Source organism: Apostichopus japonicus, chromosome 12, assembly GCF_037975245.1.
Source record: "Apostichopus japonicus isolate 1M-3 chromosome 12, ASM3797524v1, whole genome shotgun sequence".
NCBI classification, from domain to species: domain Eukaryota; kingdom Metazoa; phylum Echinodermata; class Holothuroidea; order Aspidochirotida; family Stichopodidae; genus Apostichopus; species Apostichopus japonicus.
This window is the reverse complement of record NC_092572.1, coordinates 28,433,837-28,459,350: the sequence shown is the minus strand read 5'-3', so window position 1 is coordinate 28,459,350 and position 25,514 is coordinate 28,433,837. Positions and strand designations below refer to the sequence as shown.

Below are 25,514 nucleotides of genomic sequence, written 5' to 3'. Positions count from 1 at the left end.
GTACGGTACATGATGGCATGCAATGTAATAACCGATGCTTGCTTATATGATATTGACATGAACACGTTGAACGTGCGCGAAAATTTTTGGTTATTTTTTCAGGCAAGTCGGACAGTTTTGAGGCTTTTCATCCTGGAACGCCATTTTCATGCTCACTGATATGATGTGATATCTGCTGTTTGCGTTACAAATTCGAACAGGCGCGTAGCGAGGAATTTGGGAGGGGCGAAAGCCTGTAGGCAAATTATCTAAGCGTAGCGCCACCATAGGTTGGCGCGAAGCGTACAAGCAAATTTTGGCCGAAAATGTCTCCCAGATTGCTGGAAATGACACTTCCCAGGCCTTGTAAGTTGCCTCTAAGCACTTTCTATTTTGAAATTACTTAGCGATATCATTTAAAAAAATGCTGAATGGGGGGGGGGCAGGCGGTCGCCCCCATCCCAAAATGCGTCATGTTCCCCGACGACACGGTCGAGTTCGAGACCAGCTTCAGTTGGTTTCATAGCACAATTCTACACACGCGTTATGATAGACCATATATAGTATATATATAGATCATTAGTGAGAGAGGAAAATGGAAACGTCAAAAAATGGAGTTGTCGGTGTAAGGGGTAGGGTGAGTCACACTTTTACGAAATCATTGATCCGTCACTGGCTACCCTTCAGCGCTGTAATGATGTCACTGTTCTTCTTTATCTTCCCGGTGTCTTCGCGTTTTGCTTTTACTCCCTCTTTTTCTCCTTTTTCTCTCTTTCTTCTTTTTCTTTTCCCTTCCTCTCCTCCTCCTCTTTTTTCCCCTCATTTTTCTTCTCTTTTTTCTCTTCTCTTTTTCTTACCCGGGGGGCACGCGCCCCCAACCCCCCCCTGGATACGAACCTGCATAGAGAGGTGATCACAGCAAATGTACTTGTTGTCATGCCACCTTCTTAAGCTAGTGGGTACGTCAGTGATCTGTTCACTTTATCAATGCTGATCCCTTTCAGGGCTAATCAGAATACAACAGTTATGACACCATGAATGTTACAGTGTAAATGCCTTCAAAGCAAATGAGAATGTTGCAGTGATTCCCATCTTACCATTTGGCTGTGTTAATACTTCATTAGGAAAGCTTAACCTTGTGTTATATTGCATCTTGGAAAGTGTTTGATTGAAGAGAAAACAGAAACAAAATAATTGTACCAACCTTCTGATTTAGCAGTTGTTTTACTTTGGTAGGGGCTCAGCCAATGTGGAGACCAAAACAACACGCTTTGTATCAACTGAATGAAACAAACTGCGTAATCTGGGTTGAAAGCTTTTCATGGGAGACATGTCGGATTGATGATAAAGATGTTTTGTATAAGAGGATCCAGGTCTATGCTGCTTGTAGCAAGGGTTTGATTTCTAAAAATATGCAAATGGAACTTGGATACTACATCGACTTGCCAGGTCAAAGACAGGTGAGTTATATGTAATAATTGCTATCATCAAAATGAACTTTGAGCTAATCGTTTTGTAATATAATAATGTAAGGTGTTTATCAGTAGGGCTACCTCCAGTACCTTATTTTATTTATTTGTTGGTTTGTTTTCTTACATCTATGTGACCAAATTATGATGGTTAATGGTAAATTTGTGTTAGTAAGGCCATTAATGTTCTTTTAAAGGATAATGGCGATGACGATCTCGCTGTTTTTGCTTAGTGGTTAAGTTCTATCCTTCAACTCTGTGATTTCTTAAATGGTTTAACCAAATACCACCAGCAATACACCCTAACTTTGCGTATGCGATGAAGATTACTATATTATTCTGCTAAGTGAGTGCAATAATCCACGATTGTGTCTCAAAGTAAGCAATTGATGTTTCCTTTGGTCACTGTGAAAAGTAATTTAAGCTTTGTGGATTCAAAGTGAGATTGTGGAAGTGGCTACTACTTTAGTTACCACTTATGACTTGCAAAGTTAGGGGGCATGTGGAAGTTACCATACACCATTATACATGTGAATTTAATTATTGCATTAAAGTGTTATGAGAGTGCTGTGATTTGAACAAGTAACTGTCGTCCTCCAATAAACACGCATACTTGTTTAATAAATGGTCATGATAGTATATTAGAACTATTGCATTGCATGTTTAATGCATACAACTGAGTGGTTGGCATGCTAATGTGATAGAAGTTATTATTAAATTCCTTTGTCTTATATGTTATGTTCTCTTAAATTTTCCAATGTCTTGGAACTACTCCCTGTTCCAATAAGACTTATCCAGGAATGTTACACATAAATAATGATAAACATTTTTCAAGATCATTGTGTAGGAATGTCATGAAAAAGAAATAGATCCATAAACACTATATCTAGCCATTCAGATTGTAATATCTTTTCACATGCATATCCTGCATTTCTTTATGAGTTTTTCAGTACTTTGTTTTGATTAATCCTTTAAGATAATTGAGAAGAATAATTTGAGAGTCTTGCAAGAAAAACCATTCTCATTTTGGAAAGATGGACGATTACCTTTGAAGATATACCTTGAAAAGATACGGCCAGAGTCTTGGAAATGCAGTGAAGGCACAAACTTAAAGGTAATTAGGTTCTTATCGGACATTATAGGTCTAAGAATCCAATGTAGTGGTACTATCAGTTGATTACCATAAGCTCGTTTGTAGTTATTGGTTTTGATGATAACCGTAACCTATGCATTCATGCTGGCGCATTCATGCTGGCGCATTCATGCTGGCGTGGGTGTGGGGGTGGGTGTTTGCATGCAGTTGTGACGACCAGCTTTTAACACGATATCTCAAGGTAGGAAGCTTAGATAGATCTCCTATTTTGTGTGTAGGAGTACATTTTTGAGTACAAGAAGCCTAGCGTGTTTTGGGAGTTAAATTGGGGTCAAATTGTGCAAACGTTGTAAACTTGATATCTCAAAAAGAGATGCTTGGACATATTTCATATTTTGTAAGTAGGATGACCTTAATAGTAAGGACAGGAAGGCTTGTGCTTTTGTAGAGGTCAAAGGTCATTTGGGGTCACCAGGGTCAAAATCTGAATACACAATACACAATACTTACATCGGGAACTCTTATCCTTCTGGACAAGTTACTTATGCATTTTCCGGCGCAATCTGCGCTCAACTCACTAGAAAAACTACCACCAACTATACCGTAGCCAGCCAAGGGAAGCCGGTCTAACCAGCTCCATCTGGCCAGAATAGGTGCTTTGGCCTGGTTATTCCTTCCCTGTGACTTGCACTGTTAAGAGCAAGTCAACGTCGGAGGTTTTTGCATGATTTTAGCAACCGCTGAGTTCACTTTAAAACCCTGTTACTCCCGATTTAGTGAGTTCGCTCCTTCGCTCCTTTTTAGTCCCTTCGGGATCCCTTCATCCACCCTATGTCATCGGTGAAGGGTTTTTCCTTCCTTCCGTGTTCAGCCGCAGCGGAGCATTCCCGACCAGTTCCCTTCATACTGTTGTGAGTGGGAGCTCATCAATCTTGCCTCGGATGTGAGTTGTGGTTTTGTTTGCACCCTGCCCTGGGAAAGATGGGCCCTTCGAGCCCCTCCGGGGCCTCCTCTCCCTCTGCGGAACATTAGCAGTTCCGCTCCGGCTTGTTTCCCCTACAGGCCCCCTTAGACCCTTCGGTCTGTGGTTTTTGCTTCGTTGTACGTGCTGTATGTAGGCTCTGTTTTATATGTACTTGGTTGTGTATAGGCCTTAGGCTGTTCAGGGCTGTAGTACCGTGTACCGGCGCTGGGACTCTAGTTCGCGCCCTCCAGAGCTCTGCCCAAGTGGTTTTGGTCACGTACAGTAGTCCTTACTTGCTATGGAAGCCTTTTGAGCCTTTAGGTTCCCCCCTTCCTTATCTTTTCATAACATGTTTATGGGGAAGAAATAGATGAATTTTTTTTCTCATTTGGCCTTCGGGTCTGCTTCTGTTCTACCCACAGACACAGTTTCGAAGGGCCACGCTCTTCTACGGTGGAGCTGAGAGGCCTTCTTTCCAACAGTTTCGGAGGTAGTGACAGTAACGTATTGGCCCGTCTCTTCCTCATCCTTGAACCCTCTGGGTTCAGGTTAGTTCAGAGGTTACCCTAGTGTGGCCTTTTAGCTATGCTCCACTGGAGTCTCTTGGCCTTTCCACTCAGACTGGTGGGAGGGGGGGGGGGCTCGAGTCCCTCAAAAGTTTTCACAGTGGTTCTTTGCCCATAACTCCTGAATGGAAGCTCCTAGAGGTGTGGTTGTTGTATCACTCTACTTCGTTCTGGGCTGCTACATCCACTCCGGTACCTTATGGAGTTCTCCTGGGGCACGACCATGTGGTCTTTTACCTTCACCTCAGCGAAGAGACTTTGTTTAAGAGGTTTTTCCTCCCATTTTTCAACCATGCCCAAAACTAGGGGCCATTCCCCCGCTAGAAGACAGAGGAAAACGAGACAATTGGGAGGGGGCGTCCTCCTATGCTTCTCGTCTAGCGAACAGGAGTTCCGTCTGAGACGGAAACGCTCCCGTCACCCCCCGTCACCACTCATCAGTGCTGCCGGAGGACCCCACAGTGGTTTCTCTCCTCACGCCTTGAAGGAGTCGGTCGCTACCCTTCGCTGATTATTTGCGGTAGTGTGTACTCTGCTGCTTGAATTGGCCTCGCCCCATCAGGGCCTTACTACAGATCCAACTGCTACTTCACCTATTCGGGAACCAGAAATTGAGGTCCATCCCTCTGACTCGTTTTCGGAAGTGGGTAGCTTTGGTTCTTACAGAAATAACGACGTCTCTCCTCGCCTTCTTCCCGATCGCCCCCGTGAGGGGACAGTTAGAAGTGGCTTTTAGGTCTCTCAGACAGTGACCGTTTTACCTTTCCTGGCCCCGATGTCGAGCCGTCTGGGGACGTCCTCTCTGAGGAGGACTTCGGGTGTTGGTCCGTGAGTTTTGGTAACTTTTTGTGTTACATATCGTGGGAAGGCCTGATCCTATGGGATCATGCATTGCTCGCATTTCTAATGAAAGGAAGAGTGCTGCTCAGGCTTGTCGTTTAGTTCCCCCATTGGCCCACCAATCAGAGGACTTCAGGAGCTTCGATCGTGCGGCACGATATGGCCTTAACATTTCAGCTCCTTATTTCGGAGTGGCTCTTGCAAGCCTGCACACCCAGAGATCTCTCAATGGTCCAAGAAATATACCCATTCGAGTGATTAATTTTCTCATATGGCGTGCATCGAATTGCTTCTCTGAGATCACGGAACCTCCTCCCTTGCCACCATGAGGAGGGGGGTGGGGGGACACACAGCAGAGTTTGTCCTGTCTTGCTGTATGTTCTGGTGGGGAAGACGCTGGAGAAGGCTTGGTTACCCGGCGTCGGGTGATCCTGATCGCAAACATCTGGCCCTCACGAATAAAGTTCCGCCTGCTTTTGGGCCTCATGGCGAAGATTCCAAGATCCTTCATCCCCTCCCGTACCCCCTGATCCTCCCAGGTGGGTGCAGGGTCCATGATCACATAGAATCTCTCCACTTGGTTGCACGGAAATTGTCAGGCGTTTCCTCCAAAAGGAGGGCCTTTTGGAGGAGGCTGCCTTGTCGGTATCCCACGGCAGGAGACATTCCACCTTCACCCATTTGATTAGAGACCACGATAGTACACAAATGATGTGCCAATCGCCAGGTCATCCGACTACGGCGCTGTCGAGGATGTGACAGACTTTGTAAGGGAAATGTTTGAGAAGGGTAAGCCGGTCAATACCGTCAGGGGTTATTGGACTGCATTTGGTGTTATCTACGAGGGTGTGGCCAGGGGTGCTACTGTTTCATCCACTTGATCCCTGGATCTCCTGGTCCGTGCCATCGGGTTAAAAACGGCCAAGGCCTAGGTCCTTTTGTGGGATATAAAATCGTTCCTCAATCTCCTGACTTCTCCTCTCTTTCAGCCCATGTCTTCTTGTCCTTTGTTGGAGTTGTCTTTGAAGAGGCGTTCCTTCTCGCAGCTGCATCGGCTTGACGTCGAAGTGCCCTCCATGCGCTGTCGGTGTTGCCGGGTCATATAAGTTTGAACCGCATGGAGTGTGTCTGGTCCAGCACCTGTCCTTCCTGTCGAAAGCCCAAACGATGGACTTCTTGCCGGCACTTTTCGGCTTAGCTTCTATTCGATCTTTAGGTTTAGATAAGACAGTTTGGAAATGGTTCCAATCATATCTCACAGACAGATCACAATATATTAAAACTATTTATCATTGCTCACCTCCTACCGAGGTGGAATTTGGTGAACCCCAGGGATATGTCCTTGGACCGTTGCTGTGTTCCTTATACACTGGCCCACTCAGACAAATTATTCCGAACTACAATCTACAATAACATTTCTATGCAGAAGACTCACAAATTTACATTTTGTTCAATCCAAATCAAGTTGAGGCCACTTATGCACTGCATCACCTAGAATTATGCATTGATGACATTAAACTTTGGATGACGCAAAATTTCGTTAAATTAAACGAAGACAAATCTGAATTAATTGTTTTTGGATCAAAACAGCCGCGTGAAAAGGTAAAAGTCCCTCACCTTCGTATTGGTACCACAAACATAACTACATCAACAAAAGTGCGGAATCTGGGTACCATATTTGATGCCAACATGTCATTAAATGATCACATTTCCTTAATATCTCGAAATGCTGCATTTCATCTTCGCAACCTTGGTCTTATTAGGAAATACCTTACACAGAATGCTACAGAACAACTAGTCCATGCATACGTCACATCACGCCTTGACATGGGATAAATTCTCTCCTTTACGGTCTACCAGAAATACAAATCAACCGACTTGCAAGACTGCAGCACATTGCTGCACGATTTGTCACCCATTCCAAGCCAAGAGAATATGTCACACCCATTCTGAGAGAATTATTCTGGCTCCCGATCAAACACCGAATTATTTTTGAAATATTGATTTTCAGATATTGCTAGTTTGTTAGAACTTCGCCTTTCTACTTGCCAGAACTTCTGCAACCATATCACGCAAATCACAGTTTCATGAGATGACACAATCAATTACTTCTGTGTGAAAATCGCTCAAATCGATCATGGAGCAAAAGAACTTTTGCTGCTGCTGCTCTGTGGAACAGCCTTCCAGAATATGTAAAACACAGTGCATCTCTTGCTTCTTTGAAATGCTCTCTCAAGACTCATCTGATGAAAACTGTTGAATTAACTGTTCACTGTTGCCCAGTTTTGCTTGCACTTTTGTCCTTTACTATGTTTACTGTTTTGCTGTCGCACTGTTTGTGTCACTGTGGCATGAGCGTCTTTTTGAAAGGATAATGGTGCATTATAAATGTCCATTATTATTATTATCGGTATCTTCTCCTCCATCTCAGAGGAAAAAGGTATGGTGCCTGGTCCGCTCTTTGGAGTGGTACCTCCACAGGACGCAGTCCTTCCTTTGTCTTCCTTTGTTATTTCGCGCAAGCCATACTCCTGTGCATCCAAAGATACGATCTCACGCTAGATCACCGGGTGAGGTCTGTGCCGGAGACTCCTTTACCCCAATTGCGGGCGCATGACGTGAGGGCAATGTCTGTGTCCCTGGCGCTCTATAAAAGCGTTCCGCTGGAGGAGAAGTCCTCTTATACTTCCATCTCCTCTTATTTACGGGACGTCCTGCGCCAGGAAGCAAATATGGCTGACTGCGGTCGTTCGAGAGGTTCCAGTTGATCTGGCATCGTTTAGCCTCCAGAAAGCATCGGTGATTTCCCTGCTCCCATTACCGGTTTCGGTGGGAAGCTGCATAAGTCATTTTTCCAGAAGGTAAGGAGTTCCCGATGTAAACTTATCCCCACTTGATTAGTAGGGCTACTTACGAGGGAATGACTTCATGATCCCGCCCATCCACACGCCGTGGATTGGGGGTAATTTTGAATGACCAGGCCAAGGCACCTGATCTAGCCAGACGGAGCTGGCTAGACCTGCTGCCCTTGGCAGGCTGCGGTATTGTTGGTGGTATTTTTTCATTTTGTATTAGTTGAGTGCCGATGGCGCGGGAAATGCATAAGTAATTTGTCCAGAAGGAAAGTCATTCCCTCGTAAGTAGCCGCACTAATCAAGTGGGAATAATCTCAAGAAGGGAAGCATAGACAGATTTCATATTTTGCATGAAGAAGAACCATATTGAGTACAAAAAGCCTATTGGATTTGGTGGATGTCAAATGTCATTTGGGGTCACCGGGGATCAAATTGTGAAAACCTTGTAAACACGATATCTCAAGAAGGTTAGCTTTGGCCGCTTCTCATTCTCAATATGTATATGAACCACATTAAGAACAAGAAGCGTCTTGTTTTTTATAGAGGTCAAAGGTCATTTGGGGTTACCAGGTGCCACATTGTGAAAACATTGTAAACACGATATCTCAAGAAGGGAAGCTTGGACAGATCTCATATTAGGTGTGTAGAAGGTGTATAACTTTGAGTAAAAGAAGCCTATTGATTTTGGTGGAGGTCAAATATGCCATTTGAAGTCAACACACGCCAACCAATTACTTCACTGCCCTCTTACTTGTCTCTCTACACTAGTTAACGCACCTTCCTAAACATAATATCACAAGAGAAGCTTGGACAATTCGCATGTTTGGTATGTTCTTGTACAATATTGAGTACAAGAAGTCTAATGTTGTGGACGGAGGTCAATGGTCATTTGAGTTCACCAGGGGTCAAATTGTGAAACATCATGTTTTACACACTATTTCAACAAGGACAGATTTCATATTTAGTATGTTGCTGTTTCACATTTAGTACAAGAAGCCTGTTGTTGAGGTCAATGGTCTTTCAGGACAATCTGTGTCATCGTGAATTTATTGTTTGTCACATCACACTGCTTTACTTAGATCGAGTATGTTTTACACCCTCACTATACATTACGTCAAATTCATGAAGAAAACTTCTTGTTACATCATCGTAAACACAATGCATTTTGGCAGTCTGGTACAGAAATATGAAAAGATCATTGGAACATTTGTTGGAATTTCCGTGTCAGAAAAGTTGTTTTAACACCTCAAGTAGTACTTTCTTATGGAAAATTTCATTCAGTGGAATTGTACAAGTGAAACTTTCAGTCGATCATCCAGCATATGTTGCGCACAAATTGATCCTGCACATTGGCATGCTTGTTGCATTGCGCTTTCACAGTATTGTGATACCTTGATTCTGAGATGTGAAACATTAGGACCTTTGTAAACTGCACCCTCGACTAGAATGCAGGAGAGCCCTTTGTTGTACTGGCTGATTTCTGAACATTTATATTGATTATGGTAGTATAAGTAACCTGTTAACCTGTATTTAAATGTTCTAACATATATCAGAATTGAGTGTCATTTTATTGTAATTTGGATCTTTGCTGGAAGCAGTTAGGTTGACGCTTATGTTTGTGTATGTGTGCATATGCCTCTATGACACTTGCTTCGGTCCGCGATAACTCAACAATGGAGTGGTGGATATTTGTCATACAGTACTTTCAATATAGATGTTTTATAGTGAGAAGATGCAACATTAAGTCCGAGTGTAACCAGACTTGGTATGCAGTTGCTAGTTAAAAACTGGTACATGTTGGCCTATTTTGGGGACTATCTGGGCCCCAAAATATTCCTGGCCCCAAATTGTATTCACAACTCAAATGCAATTTGGGACACATTCTTAAATTTGTGGGTTCCAATCGGGCTCACTATTTTTACATTGCATTAACTCTGCAACCGTCAGAGTGATTGTACCCAAACTTGTTATACAATAAGTTGGTTAATAACTGGTACATGTACAGTAGGCCTAAATCTTATGGGACCATCTGGGCCCAACACATTCACTAAACAAGGAACCACAGTGCCCGTTTGGGCTCTGGTTCTGTATTTTTAACCATTGTCATTGCTATGTCAGTCTTGGTATTGCATGCACCATGCAGTAAAACATGAAACATGCACTTATAATTTTCCTTTGCTGCAGGAAATTCCATTCGAGGAAGTAGAGAGTGATCAAGAATTTTCGTGCCCGTTTTCCTTTGATAAAGTTGAAGAGGAAGATTGTTATTTTTACTTCAAAGTTACTCAGAAAAGAACAATTGAATTGAGAGTCCCACACAAGGTTTGTAAATAGTTATTTAATCTACATTTGTCCTGATCCATTTGAGCATGCTTGGGTCTAACAGTAAGTAACAGTAAGTTATGCATCTTTATTTAATGTTATGGTTGTCCTTTAATCTTTACAAACATTCTTGCTTTAATCCTTGGATGTTTAATGGTGGACTTCTCTTGAAATAAAGTGTTGCATCAATGCTTGTTTTCATGAAATAATTGCTGTGTTAAACTCGAAAGTTGGCTGGACTGTTTCATCAAACTGCTAGAGTGTGCTGGCATCTGTTTTTATCAGTGGTGCCATTTAAAAAAAGTATAAAGCGGTATGACCCTTATAAATTAACTTTTCAATAGTTGCTAATTCTAAGCGTACCAGGCAGTTTTCACAAGTGAATTTTTAAAGTCCTTTTCATTTTAGATGTCAATATTTTGTAAAAATATCACTAACAATTGTGTGTGACTCATTTCAACTCATGTCCAAGCCTTGACGAAGAGACACTTGAATGAATCTACACCTGTAGACACATATACCTCCATGATAGTAACAGTCTATTCATTGTTTGAAAATATATTCCAAAGAGAAGTATAAACAAAATTTTGATGTGAGATACCTTAAACCTAACATAATATATCACACTGTTTATGAAAATGACTATTTAATTTGGTCATACACTCTCTTCAAAAACTTTAGTAATCTTATCATAAACAAACTTAACTCATATCTCATTGCAGAGACTGACAGCACCCCACTCAGACAGTCTTTCACTATCACTGACAAGGGATGTCCAACTTTCACAGCAGACAAGATGTATTGAATCTTCAAAAGTAACATATGGCGCTTTGAGGGTAAAGTTGGAGCAGTAACAATCTTTCTTCTATTGCAGCTAGTTTGTAACATGCATACATGAATATGTGTCAGGGCAATCAGTTTGTATAGCTTATCTCATAAAATAATGAAAATACATTATACTCAGTTACAGGATTTGACATTACACTGGGGCCTTAAATGGAGACCTGATCAATCTTTGAAGATATACTCAGTAAGCATAGCCTCCTTATTTTTTACTTTGTTACAGGATTTGTCAGGAAAAATTCCAGAAATTTGGAAAGATGTAGGTCGCAATCTTAGAATAGATGAGTCAAAGTTTAACATTCTTGTTAGAGAATTTACCAACGAGGGACACATGGAAATTGTTTATCAGATGTTGAAGACTTGGAAACAGAACAATGGAAGTCAAGCCACATACAGAGTACTGGGAGAGGCATTAAAAGCAGCTGGCCGCACAGACTTGCAAGAGGAGCTGTATGAAGAAGGTGAAAATTCTATGTAATAATATAAATAGCACAAAGGACATTAACTAATGTATATTCTAAATGGATGTGATAAAAAATGTGAGAACTAATCTATCTGACATTTATTGACAGACACAATGAATATTCAAAGAGAGTAGTTGCCAACAATTACTGTAACAGCTAATGTTGGCTAAAAGGAATGTTAAAAAGAAAGACTACAGTACATTCCACTGCAGCTACTGACTTTACCCCCTTTAAACAGCAAACAATCTGTGTATAATGTGCTATTTTCTCATTTATGCCCAGAAATGATGTGATGTTAGTTTTAATATTTCTGTTTAAATGTAAGTAATATCTTGTCACTGCATATTTACAAAAATGCTTGTTTAAGAGAGGAAACATGGTTAGTTTGTTGTGCACCACAACTTTTAATACTGTCTGTGGTCATGTAAGACACTAATATTAACATGCTCCAAAACATAATTGTGGGAACGATATTTTATGTATGACACCTCTATGTATGATATGCTGTATCATTTGGATTGCACAGCCATAAGACTTTCTAATAGTGTTTATATTGATAAAAAACACTGTCAACATTAAAACATCTTATTGTCTCTTACATATGGAACATTTTATATCATTAATTATTTGTTTAACTCATCTCATCTGTTTAAGCTGGCATCCAATAAGAAAACTAATAAGTGGTTAGAACCAGGCGGGAGGTCGCACTGAGGTGAAACCTTTCATTATCCAGACAATCCCTTCTGCTTGTCTGACGGAAGCGATCTCACAACTGCTCATTTCATGGAGGAAGAAATACAATAGTGAGACGACTTGTAGTGTTCTTCATAAACAATTGACAGATTCTTGTAGGAAAGAAAATATGCTAAGTCAAGGTGAGGATATTTTAAACATTGTAACTGTAATAACTAGTTTCTGAAATATTTGATATGATAAGCTAGTGTACCTGACTTGAATTGATGTGAGAGAAAAATATATTTGAATTAATTATGTCAAGAAATAAGAAAAGTTAACAAACCTCAAACTCTCATAAAGCAATGATCACAGTTTCCAGTTGCGCATCAACAATTTTTTTAAAGTTATTTGTTTTACCTTTTAAACTGATATTGATAACATTCATAACATAACAATGGTATACTTTCATTTGTAATGAGCTACCATCATAGTTACAGCTATGAATATGCATTCACTTTTCTTGTCCTTGTGTTAACACCATTTACGTCATTGATCATTTCATAGCTCTCGAGCAAGTATGACCAAATCAGAGATTCAAAACACAAGGATACTGTGATGGAGAACAGATGTCGGTAATACTTTGAGTTCATGTTCATCAGCATATCGTATGGTATGTTATATATTCATAGTTTTGTCAGTCAGTCCAGTCAGTCAGAAATACCAAGTCAAAAGTCAAGATTGATTGATCGTGTGTGTAGTGATGTGATTCAGTTTGAGCTGTACGAAGGTAGGGAAAACATTTGTGGGAAAACCGATATCATTTTAAAGATATACTTAAAATTGAATAAGGGTAGGGTAAACATACAGTAACTTTTGACAGATAAATAACCAAAATCTAGAAAGTAGAGAGGAGACCATGGGGCTGAAAGCTTGAGCAGATTGGGTACCCCGGATCTGGCACCAAACTCCACAGGGAACAGCCTTCCAAACTACAGCCCACCAGGTAACTGCAGTCTTCCACAAAGGGGTTAAACTCAAACACACTCCAGTCACCGAGGACCCTAAACTAGTGGACCCCCCTGGCTTTTATTGAGCATCTTCTCTATATCAGACAGTCTGCAATGACAAAATCAGTATATCATTATAAAGTTAAGAAACAGGATATAGAAACAGAATTGGTAATCTCTATCTACGTGACAGGTCATTTTCTGAACTAAAATCCTGTTCCAGGGCAGTTCGATAATTAAGTTGGAAATCCATCATTGGAATGATGGTGTCAAAATTTATGTTCTTTGTTCCAATATTGATACAATAGTGGAGTTGGTTTAATATAATTGACATTGGTTGCAATAGCTGTACTGCATAACCAGCCTTACATAAAAAGGACCATTTTCTCTGCAGTGAAGCTCTGGATGATGGACCAACCTTGATGATTCTTATTGTAAAGTTGTAGTTTATATTACAAATTAAATATGTTATCTTAGGCTATCTTAATAAATGTTGTACAATGTACTAGATGTATAATTCAACATAGAATTGAATAATCACTAAATGAAAACTTACACCAAACTGACATCAAACTGTGGAATTAATAGATTTGAAATGAATGATTTCTTTTTCATGAACAGCTTTGAATTCGATACAATCAGGAGAGCAACATGCCAACTTGAAGGCCAAACCATCCAACAGACCTATAATTTCTAAAGTTTGCTCCAAGGATGCTTGTTAAATTAAAGGATTTAAACAGTTATGACATCAGAGTTGTTAGTCATGTACTCGGTGATCTAGCACAGAATGAAAATTAACTTAGTATCCACAATTGTTGTAACTTTGAGGTCAACAGACAAAGTGTCTATATACGGTTCACTTAAAGCTATCTTTATACAAGCTATGAAGAAGAAGAAGCAAAATATTGTAGCAAAGGTACAGATTTGAATCTAAAGGAAAGGACTTCAAGTGGCCACCTTGTCATCGATTCATTTATGCCTCAGAATTAATCCAAGGGGCACAATGTGAACTGACTGGGCTGGGGACACCAACTTTGGTACAACATCTGTGGCAATAGAGTACTGCTAAAGAAGGAACCAGCTCTGCTATTTTGACCAAAGGTTATTGTCAAGAAAACCCATCTACATAAAGCTGCTATCTGAATATGGGGTACAGGGATGTTGGTATGAACCCAGGGCAACTCCCCAGGCTCTCATCTGAAGGAGTTATCAGGAAGTTTGACATCAGAACGGTCTAAAGATCTACTCTACCTGCAAGCTGCAAGTATGGCAAATGTAATGTATGTTGTAGAAACTGGTAGCAACCACTGACATCATTAACATCACCGGAAAATCACCAGCATTTGTAGCAAATATACTGTAGTACTACTGAATGTACAAAAAAGTATATGTTACAGTTACAATGACTAAATGGGGAGAAGAAGGAGGAGGAGGACTTTAATACAGTATAATTACCACAATAGCAATCAGTTCAGCAAAGTAAATAATGAAGGCATGTTTGTTATACGACAAGAAGACTGCGAATTTGGTTGTGGTCATAAACACAATGCAATCAACTAGGAGTTTAATAACACATCATTTGTCAATAATAGAATTGACCGGTTAAATCGGGTAATATGTTTTTTTTTACTTATTTTTTTTTTTCATCCGTCAATTTGCCAGTGTTGCCTCTTAAATGCTATCAGAGAGTTTTCCATTCCAGTTTATGTAATTTACGTAGCTCACGGTTGTCAGTATCATATATACAAGTATGTGCACTGTGGTTATTGCAAGTTGGTAATGTGCTGTCCTCCTTTACATAGTAAGTCTGATGGGAGAAAAGAACATTCAGAGTTCATGTTTTCTGTTGTGTACTATATTAATGTTATGGTTGATAACATGTTGTAAAGGAAAATTCCGTAGAACTATGAATTATCTAACATTTCACAGAATGCATTTGAAAGAACATTGCAAAGAACATTGATGGTTACAGGATGTGTTCATTATCACTGTGAAGCATGCATTAATAAATACATATGGTGTATAACATGGATTGTCCTTACACTGTTTTTATTTACAAGCACATTCTACCCAGTAGACCTACTATTAGTCAATAGCTTCCAGTTACATTCCAATCATCCTATCTTTAGCTAGTGGGAACGTTATGGTGTTAAGAAGCAAGTTCTTTGTTCATACATCTTAGGTTTACATTAATAATGATAGCCTAATTATGTTCATGTTGTAATATTCAGTATAACAAGTCTACAATAATATAACTGTGTGTATTTAAACACACACTTTGTGTCACACAGTAATCAACATGCAAGTAGAAGATATTTTACACCTTTGTGGGTTGCATATTCTTAGTTTTTTTGTTGTGAGGTGTAACCAATTATGGTAACGGCATATGTGTGTGTGTTACCTTGCGTGTTAACACAAGACCAATGGACCTCAAACTTGCCTTGTGGTTAATCCTTGATGATGTCAAGCATTTTGTTTATGGTGGAGGTGAAAGGTCGTGTGGGGTCAGCAGAGACGAAATGTGAAACTTTGTAAACACCATACAATAAGAATACAACCTTGGATGAATGTCATATTTAGAATGTTGATACTCTTTATTCAAGAAGCTTATTTTTCAAAAGTCATTTCAGGTCAGCAGAGGCAAAAATATGAAGAACTTGTAAAGAGGTTATATCAAGAATTGAACTTTAGAAGAATTACATATTTTAATACTAAGCTGCTCCATTATGAGAAAGTGAACAATGTTGTACTTAATGGTGGACGAAGGAAATTTGATTTCATGAAACTGAAAAGATTGTAAAAATGATGTCACGAGCGATGAATCTCGGACATATTTCTTATTTGGTTTGTGGAGGCTCTATTTTACATAAATGAACCCAATCATTTTCCTTTTTAGTTATCTTACTTTTGGTCCTACTGCCTAATTGGTATTAATAAATTGATGTATGTTATTGTGGTTTAATGATAGAAATAAACGAGATGAAATGTCACTTGATTTTATCAAACGGCTAGGTTTAATGAAAACACTGTAAAAAATATATCTGCTTTAGCAAACAAAAGATTAATAACATAACCCATATAAGAAACCCTCATCATAGGTACTAGTATTATTGTCTGTAGCTTAATTAGCATTGTCAATGAAGCTTGTGCCATAACAATTGTGTCTTTATGTCAACATCAGTTCTAATGTCATTTGCTAGCAATCATATTGCAATCCTGAAGAAGGTTTTCCAAGTTGTTGCCTATGTTAGTGGCCACTAACATAGGCCTTATTAATCTGTCAAAAATAAATCGAGGGTCATTTGTGGTCGAGGCAGGTCCAAATATGAACTACTTTACAACATCTTGTCCATGGGTCTTAATCTCTTCCAGGTGGATATTTCTGGCAATGGCTGATTGGAATGGGGCATCAATGTACCATTTCTCTGGAGGCTTGTTCACAGTGAGGGGCAAACCAGGTGTATTAAATATTTCAGTTAATAGAGGGCACCAAACAAAGTACATCAAATTGGTCGCAAGTAACCTTGAGTTTGATGATATGTAAAACAAAGTTGATTAAGATAATACTTGCAATTGGTTCCGCTCTCAACCAGATCTTTGTACTCGAACTCCCATTCACAGTACTCAATACGGTCAAGGAATATCACAGTGTTACATCATAATGATTTACTCTGCCAATCACAATGGTTGGAAATGTTTTTACTGCTGGGTGATAAGGTCAAGGGTTAAAACAGTGTTTGGTAATATTGTGTATTAATATGTTGAAGTCTATTTTGATGTGTTACTCAATTGATAACTGCTTGGAGTTTACAACAAAAGCAATACTTTAGATATTGTCTTCCAGTCACAATAGGTTTTGTTTGATGGAACGTTTACCTTGTTTCAGTAATGAGTGGGAAATGGGGTCAAAGGTCATTTCAGTTCAAGGCAGAGTTGTGTTTTTCTTCCAATGTTATGACCATGGAAGTTACTCGCAATCTTCAATAATTTGGAAGAGGACAAAAGAAGGGAGAGGACAAGCAGCGATATATAAACGTGGCTTATTCCTTGCTAAGCACTCAGCAACATTGAATGTTGTATTTCATGGTGTAGTAACTATGAACTATAATAGAAGGTGAAAGTCACTTTACAAAAGTCAAATTAACTGCTCGCCGATGTTTTAGTAGAAATCAATGGTTCCAATAAAAAAAGAACACAATCTCGCGTGGTCTTGTAGGCATGCTATCTCTGGTCAGAAACCTTTAGATATTAATTAAAAGATGACGCTAATTGCACGATTGAAACCAGTGAACTGCATTGTTTGCAGATCTGTTTAATGAGGTTTGCTAAGTTTTTCTAAAGATTTCCCGAGAATTTAATATTGGATATAGCATATGCAAATTTCTGGTTAAAGTCTTGGTTGTAAGTTATGAAACTTTATAACTTTATATTTGCTCATGTAATCAGGTTAACAAAATAAACAAATGGAATAGAGAGAAAGGCACGTGAAATCATGTACAGTGGTTTGAGAACTACTTGTAAGTAAACCCACCCTAGTAAGAGCTCTCTTGCATTTTATGAGGTAATAGGTCCTTCAAGGTCATTGTAACTCAAGGCGTGACTCCATTATATAGTAAAGCGTGAATGAACTTCGTACATTGTATGTTGATCCACCTTAGTATGTGAAAACTCTGGTAAAACTTCATTTGACGCACATAGAACTGAAAGTGTGAAATATTGTGTACATTGTTACATATTTAGTATATAGATCCACCTTAATGAATAAGAGGACTTTATTGCTTTGTGGATATGAATGGTCTTTTTCAGTCGTCAGAGTTCAGTCTGAAAACCATGCAAACTTAATAACAAAAGACGGTATCACTTGAATGACCATACGTATGACGGTACGTTGTAGATCCACCGTCTTGAGTTGTGTTGTAATTGCAGGTCAAGGGTAATTTCAGTCAGCAGAGGTCAAGAAGTGACAGTATTTTAATTAATAACTGATATCGTAAGGTATCCATGGCTACCATACGCTGTATGTAGTGCCAATTGTAACTACAATAAATCCCGAAGTGAAGGTGATATGTTTTCTTTAAATCCATCTTCAATTCTACAAGATATTTTCGATGTTCATTCTTATTTGTATAAACCTCGTATGCATTACAACCGTAATAGTTCAGTACAAGAACGGTTATCGTTTTTTTTTTTTGGTTTGTTGGACAGATATTTGATCTGAGAATAGAGATGAAATTCCCTTAAACTTTAGAATAGCTCCAAAGGTAAAAGTTGGATGATCGTCAATGCTTGAGATGTAATTTCACAAGAGCCTTAAGTGGAAATTCCAACCTCCTGCAGATCGTGTTTGAATAAAATATGACTTAAAGAAATACAAACTCAGTTTTACTTTTTTGTTGCGTACTAAAGATTTATTGTATAATACAGTATTTGCCCCCCCCCCCACCTTACAAACAATATGCAATAGACATATAACAATAATTCGTCTCATTTTGAGCAACAAGGACAGTTGTGGGGGGGGGGGGTGGGGGGGCCGGGTAAACCAAATAAAAAAGAACCAAAGGTTGAAAAAATAGTTGTGTGGTCAATGTTTGACCGTCTTCTTTCTTCAACGTCCGTCATCCCCTCCATAGCTCTCATCATGCTTTCCATACAGGTCCCCTCCCTTCCGTATCATCGTCCCCTTCAAATACAGGTTATCATGACAAGGTATAAGCAGGGAGTTGTTATGGAAAGCTGCCCAACAAAACCCAAAAGGGTAATATAATGGAGGTGCTGTAGGCAAGGCTATCTGAACACATCATGTTTCGTTAAACATCATATGAGAACGCTGAACTGACCTCACTGGAAAACGTCACACAATTTGATTAACGGGATAATGTACTACGAATTTGAAATATTCATTTTAATACAAACAAAATGGGAACATGAATAGATCCATTCCCATTCCTCTAACTTGTATTTGTTACCTATTGGAATCAAAAGGGCTAACACGTATCCGTGTAAAGAAACCCACTGAAGTTTTTCATAATTATGCATATCATAAACGCAATTACCATAAACAGTTTATTAACGTATATGATCCGGGGGATAAAGGAATTAAAGGGATTTGTTCATGTTTATGAGAACTACATACTTTAGGGAGGAACCAGTGTATGACCGTAATGTGGTAACCACGAGGTCACTGGTTTGTAACTCATTCTAGCCCAAATTTGAAAATCATACTCTTTAATTCCTGTTTAAGATTTGATACGGTTACATCTTGTCACATCTATATATCTATTAAGTGGATGTCAATTTAAACTGTCAAATGTCGCATTCAGATTGTCATAAAATTGACGTAGAACAAACTGCACACGTCTACAATCTCGCAGTATACCAAACACGGCCAATGAATGACACAGGAGGTATAAACTTCGACGTTTTAAACTAACCTGACGCATCTTGAAAATATTGCCGCATTTTGTAATAATGTCACGTAGTTTATATGATACAGTTTCTACGACCTTTTAGCTAAAAAGTGACACAGGAAATCTTTAAAACCCAATAATGTGGACTAAAATTTTGACGATCCTTACCATGAAGAACACTATTTTCGCAGGCGCCCTATGAAGGATGTGATTAGACCCCCCCCCCCCCCCCAACTCCCTTAATTTGATATGGATTTCCACATTACCGACCCGAATATAACTATCGTACAGCGTAACTTTATACACTTGTGGATTGAAGTTTTCCCCAATGAGATAAAATTTAAAAATAAATAATTCCCTTTATACAAGTTTACACATTTTGAATTTGTAACAGTAAAATAACTCTATTAATACTTCTTAAGGTATTTGGTTTTCTTAACAGCAGCAATGTACACAATATACAATAATCTATATACAAATAACAGTTCTAATAAATATACTTCTTTCATTATATGGAAATCTCTCTTGATGCTATCAATCGCGAATCTGTTTTCCTGCCATCAAAACGCGAGTCGATGTTGATGATATCAAACAACTCGACTATATGTTGATGATATCAAACTCGATTCTATGTTGATGATATCAAACTCGATTCTATGTTCATGCTTTCAAATCCTCATATATGTTGATGTAATCAAACTCCAATATATATTGATGTTATTGTTCGTGAATTTCTTTTTCTATCTAATGCGAGTCCTTGTTCGTGCTATCTATACGCGGATCTCTGTTGATGCTATCAAACGTAAACCTCTGTTGATGCTATCAAACGTTAACCTCCATTGTATCTTACAAGAACATATGATGCTACTGAACACTAATCGCTGTTAATATGAAGCCCGAGCATATCGTAACACATCGTAACACTAATCTGTACCGATCCTATTGCACCAGGTGAATCTCTATTGTTCGTACAGTAAACGCGAAGCTTTGTTGATCCTATCGTTATTCGTTGATCCAATATTACGCTATTCTTTGTTAATCATATAGAGACGCGAATTTCCATTGATGTTAATGTACACAAATTTATGTTGAACCTTTCGCAATATTTCGTTGAAAACCAAGTATCAACAATGTCCAGGTTCCACGGTTTCTGCTATATGATTTAATGCATTTCATCCCTATCTGGCAACGAGTAAGTTGCTTACATAGCGTGTCAGTAAATATTTACTGAAAAACAAATTTTAAGATACGAATTTTCAAACCTAATTTAAACACTTGGCTTGACCGCATTCAACGCTTCATATACACTAGGAGTAGTACAACACTATATATATATATATATTTTTTATATTGAAATTGTTTACCAACTGTACAGTAGTCCATGTACTGAATATTTGGTTATTACCATCATTTGATAGGAGTCACCTAAGTTGATTCTTTCAAAACAAAAACGGAAAAAAGATCTGTAACAAAAACGACTGCTTGCAAGCAGAAAACGTATTAGAAACACACGCATTTGTTCATGTTTTCTGACATGAAGTTCTTATTAGACTATTAAAAGAAATATTATATGCCAACCTAACGCATTACGAGTAGAACCCTTATTGCAAATATTACGCGTGACGATTATTGTAAATGTAAGTGGGCCTGACGTTTCGATCCTAGAAGGATCTGCTCCACCCCCCCTTCCTCCCTGTCACCCGTCTTCTCGTAGCTCTCTTCCAATATTTCCTCTACATTTGTCTGTCTTTTTCCTTCTCTTTTTAAGAGATACTTTGTCCCTCTACAGTTTATCTCAGTGTATACCTCTCCTCTTCCCCCGGCCTGTTGGTTTCTTTCTTCTCTCCATCCCTAGTCTACTAATCCTCTTACATCTGTCTTTTTGTGTTCACCCTGCTCATTAACCTGCCTGTATTATGTGCGTGTATTTGCCCATTCTGTTACCGTTACTTGTCATTCAGCCTCTGAAGAAGATCTTGCTAGGATCGAAACGTCAGGCCCACTTACTTGTACGCATTTTCTTACACAGGCTCTTTAGTTGATAAGCAGTTTGATAACAGTTTTGTATTATTTTACGTTACGAAATTATCAGGTCACACATCCGGAGTCTATGAATGCTAAGTTCCGCAATGCCGCCCTTATTTCCTTTCGGAGGACACATTTAATCCTATAGTTTTGATTTTGTTTGGACATTTTGTTTGGACATCTTGCTCGGATATTTGAACTACTGTACAGAATCATCTTCTACTGATTTGTCAGATCACATGAACATTACGATGTTGCCATGAAAGATATTACAGCAAACGAGATTTAAGATTCACCGGGCCATATACTCTAGTCTTGTCGTAGAATTTAGAACTGCACTTTTTGTGCTACCTTCCTTGTGGTAAGAACATTCACTTGTATCACATGACCATTTTCATCCGCCTCCTAGGATTCTGGAAATCTGGATAAATTGGACATGCGCATACTCTCCGTGGATAGAGCGGCAGTGTTACTAGACGGGCGTGATTCCGGCTTATCGTCCGCCTAGTCCGGCTGTTAAGTGTTGCTCTGGAATAGCCTCTTGTGCGTTGTTTGGCTTGTAGGAAAGGGCAGAGGGCGGCCTGAAACTCTCGGCGGAACTTAGCTGTTGGAAACAAAATGGTATTAGTAGGGTAGCAGATAGGTATTCCCTGTTCGATATACGCTTCGAATTAATATGTTTTAGATCAAGACCGCATTCATCTGCATTTTCAGGTTAAGGCCGTGAATACCAGATTTTGTACAGCGTACCAACTTAAACGAAGTGCTTCGATTTTCACTGGAATGCGCCCTAATTCCAATTAAAGACATTGTCTAAGATCTTCATACAATGGATTTTGCATAATCATTTTAGTGTAGACTTCAACTGTGTCATCATTTCACCAGATGGGACATTTTTGATCTATACTGTACTGTCTTGTCCCGCTTCAGAGCTCTCGTACTAACAGTATGAGCAGTATGAATATCATGTTTCTACCAGATAAAGGCTATGAACTATTGTACAGTCAAAACGAGTGCTCTGATACGAAAGGACAGTTTAGAGAGGTATTATCATTAGGCAGCTGTCACAACTTGTTCCATTATTATTCGACAGTTATGTGAATTCAACTATTATGAATATCGAATTATTGCTGCATACCCTCCCATAGCGTATGACTAATGTATACGTTACACGAAAGACTAAATAGTTTAAGTAGGTTTACAATAAACATGTGACGACAAAGGCTAGGACGATACGTTTCTTACGGTGACGTACGTATCAGCCATGGTAGGTCATGAGACGTGACGTCATACCGCGGCGTCACTTCATTCTTGTGTAACTCCATATTATGTGTATTATGTTAACAAGTTATGTCATAAAAGCCTGGCTACCACATTTATTATGTAACTAAGCGAACCACCACCTTTCGGGAATTGTTTCATTGCGAAAGGTTACGTTATAATGTTCAACTCTAAAGTTCCCGCCTTTCTTAAAACAATTGAATAACTGATACTGATCGTTCGTAGCTTTAAGGGTCGTACACATTACAAGTTGGTTCGAAGGGTATGTGGAATTAGGAATATGTTCTTCATAAATCAGATTCTTATGTTGCTTTTAGATTGCTATTCACTGCATGATGTGTGTTAGAAACCTATGCATATCAATTTGCTTTGTCGCATTTCACATACAACAGTGTGCGCGTCCCCCGAACACACAAATCCCGTTCCATGGAAAACTGTACAGACATGAACTTTGGAGCGCTCGTGTGATTTCGTACAAGACTGATATTATTTAAAGACCAACTATGGAGACTTTTCGATGAACATAGAATTCCACCATTTTGCATGTATGTAATCCTTTACTCACTCCAACTACATTGCTGTAATTAACTTTACCAATTTCGGACGTTAAATACGTGATAAATGGGAAGAAAAGTCAGCTTTTTATGAAACCTGACATTCCTGCAACATCCCGAAGACATCAGGTGACCATGTGACGTCACTGTTTGTATACCTCACTCACAACAATACATTTAGTGTGTAAAGTTGTATACTTGAGCTGCCAAAAACATCAACGATATTACTCCTTTTCCCCCGAAATGCCACAATTCTGTGTTGTTGGAGGTTGCCATTATACCTCACCCAACAAAAGCATCAGCTTTTTTAGATTTCCGAGTAAAAGAACCGACGTAAAACGCCGCAGACTTTGGATCAATTTTGTGAGATCCACGCGGAAAGATTTTTCAGCACCCGGAGTATCTCATGCCCATGAGTCCACATGCATGACCCTGCCTCTGTGTATGCTGCAAATGGCTCATTTCGCGAAAATTATATACTTTCGATAGCTGTGTCGGAAATAGCTATTGTGAAATTGACCCTTTCAAGTCTCCTCGTAAACAAGCTCTGGACGTCCTTACATGTAACATTATATCACGCAATTGACAGTATAATATTTACTGTAAGAGATGACCGTGTATATACCGTGCCTAGGGTAGCATTGTTAGTACATGTAGTGAGTTACAACTCACAGCATGTGTAAATAGTCATGTTAGGATTTCATCGCATTTATCTATTTCCTTTGTTGTATTCCAGTATCGTGAGTTCTTGATACATTGTGTTATAGTGTTCGTTATGTTAATCCGGCATCTGCATGGTCCAAAGAGTTGAATAAAAACGGTTCTATGTAGCGATCGGACGCTTTATTTCGTTAGTGACTGTCTTGTGATTGTGGGATGTAACTGGTAAAGGCCTGTTTCAACTAGACCTAACTCTATTTAATTACACAGAGTCACGGTAGTATTTCGCCCAGGATTGAACGAGAAACGTGGATGTGGATATTTACTGCTAAATTTTGTTTATTGCAAGGATACTTTTTCTGTGTTTGTACTTTTGGATATTAAAACGAGTAAGTACTATGTTCAGCTGAAGCTTAGTCATGTATATGCTACCCTGGTCGATTCGGGTCAGCGTCTACTCGTAGTTGTTCGATTATGTTTAGTGTCTTTTTGGTAATTCGTTGACAGTAACGTAAGCCATTTCCCGTCACATATCACGCATGAGGCATCTTTAAGGTCTATTCTTCTGTTCAGTTTACGGTATCTTGCGATCATATTGTATTACGGAATTGCCAAGCTGCTTGCATTTTCTACAATATATTGTACCGTACGGACCTATTGACGCTCCGCTATGTAAAAGATGCTTCCATTTGAGTGGAAATTTTGCTAATAAAATAACCAATTTAACTAAATTTTCTTCCTAAAATTGTCTTAAAACTATTTGTTTACCTTCATGTGTTCTTGTTTTAAGCTAACAGTTTTTCAAACGCTCGAAATTGGAAGTCAAAAACAGTACAATTGTTCGCTATCTGTGTATAGACAGTGCCTATCAGCTTTTGTTTTCGCGTTATACAAACAATGACGTCACACGGTGACCAGAGGCGCCTTTGGGTCAATCTCTGTTTTCAGACATTCCAGAGGTTCATGTCACGTGACTACCCAAAATGTCCATTTTCGTGGTCATTTTTTGATGGGTTATAGTAGGTTTTCGAAGATTATTTTTACACATGTTGATTATGGGTATGTAAACTCCCAAATTAATGGAAAATCCCCCCAAAAAATGTTGTCTCCATAGTTGGTCTTTAATACATGGATTTCCTTGTACATCCAAATTTACACTATTGATTAAAGAGAAGAAATATTTTAACAATTAAAGTTGTACATAGGGACCAGGATGGATTTCCAGGTCATGTATTATGTACAGTGTGTCATGTAATAGTACGTCTGGCCTACTCTTTTAATCTCCAGGTCCCTCGGAGTGCGCGTCGACGGCTTCTTTGAACTACTTGTTCACTTCTCACCTCTCTGAAAGGACTAGTGTTTTCTCACGCCAATTTCTAATGTATTATATTGTTTTTGCTCTCTGCATGTTACAGGGTTCCATTCATGCCAAACTAAGTCGAGTTTACAATGACGCGTAAAGTAATATTACTATCTTAGGACACTTATATCTTGGCGTATTCTTAGCAGC

At 39.1% G+C, this 25,514-nt stretch overlaps 1 protein-coding gene and 1 long non-coding RNA gene across 15 annotated transcripts in view; one reads left to right on the top strand and one right to left on the bottom strand.

Moving 5' to 3' along the window:
• Positions 1-25,514, top strand: part of LOC139977162 (uncharacterized) — a 293,518-nt gene that overhangs the window by 115,636 nt on the left and 152,368 nt on the right. For all 14 annotated transcript variants that reach the window (XM_071986345.1, XM_071986347.1, XM_071986346.1 and 11 more), the window contains exons 15-17: positions 1,216-1,439; positions 2,425-2,562; positions 9,951-10,088. In XM_071986345.1, coding sequence (XP_071842446.1) covers positions 1,216-1,439; positions 2,425-2,562; positions 9,951-10,088 — 500 coding nt within the window. The remainder of the gene's footprint in view (positions 1-1,215; positions 1,440-2,424; positions 2,563-9,950; positions 10,089-25,514) is intronic.
• The window catches only part of LOC139977218 (uncharacterized), a 262,539-nt gene that overhangs the window by 132,348 nt on the left and 104,677 nt on the right, over positions 1-25,514 (bottom strand). The window lies entirely within an intron of this gene.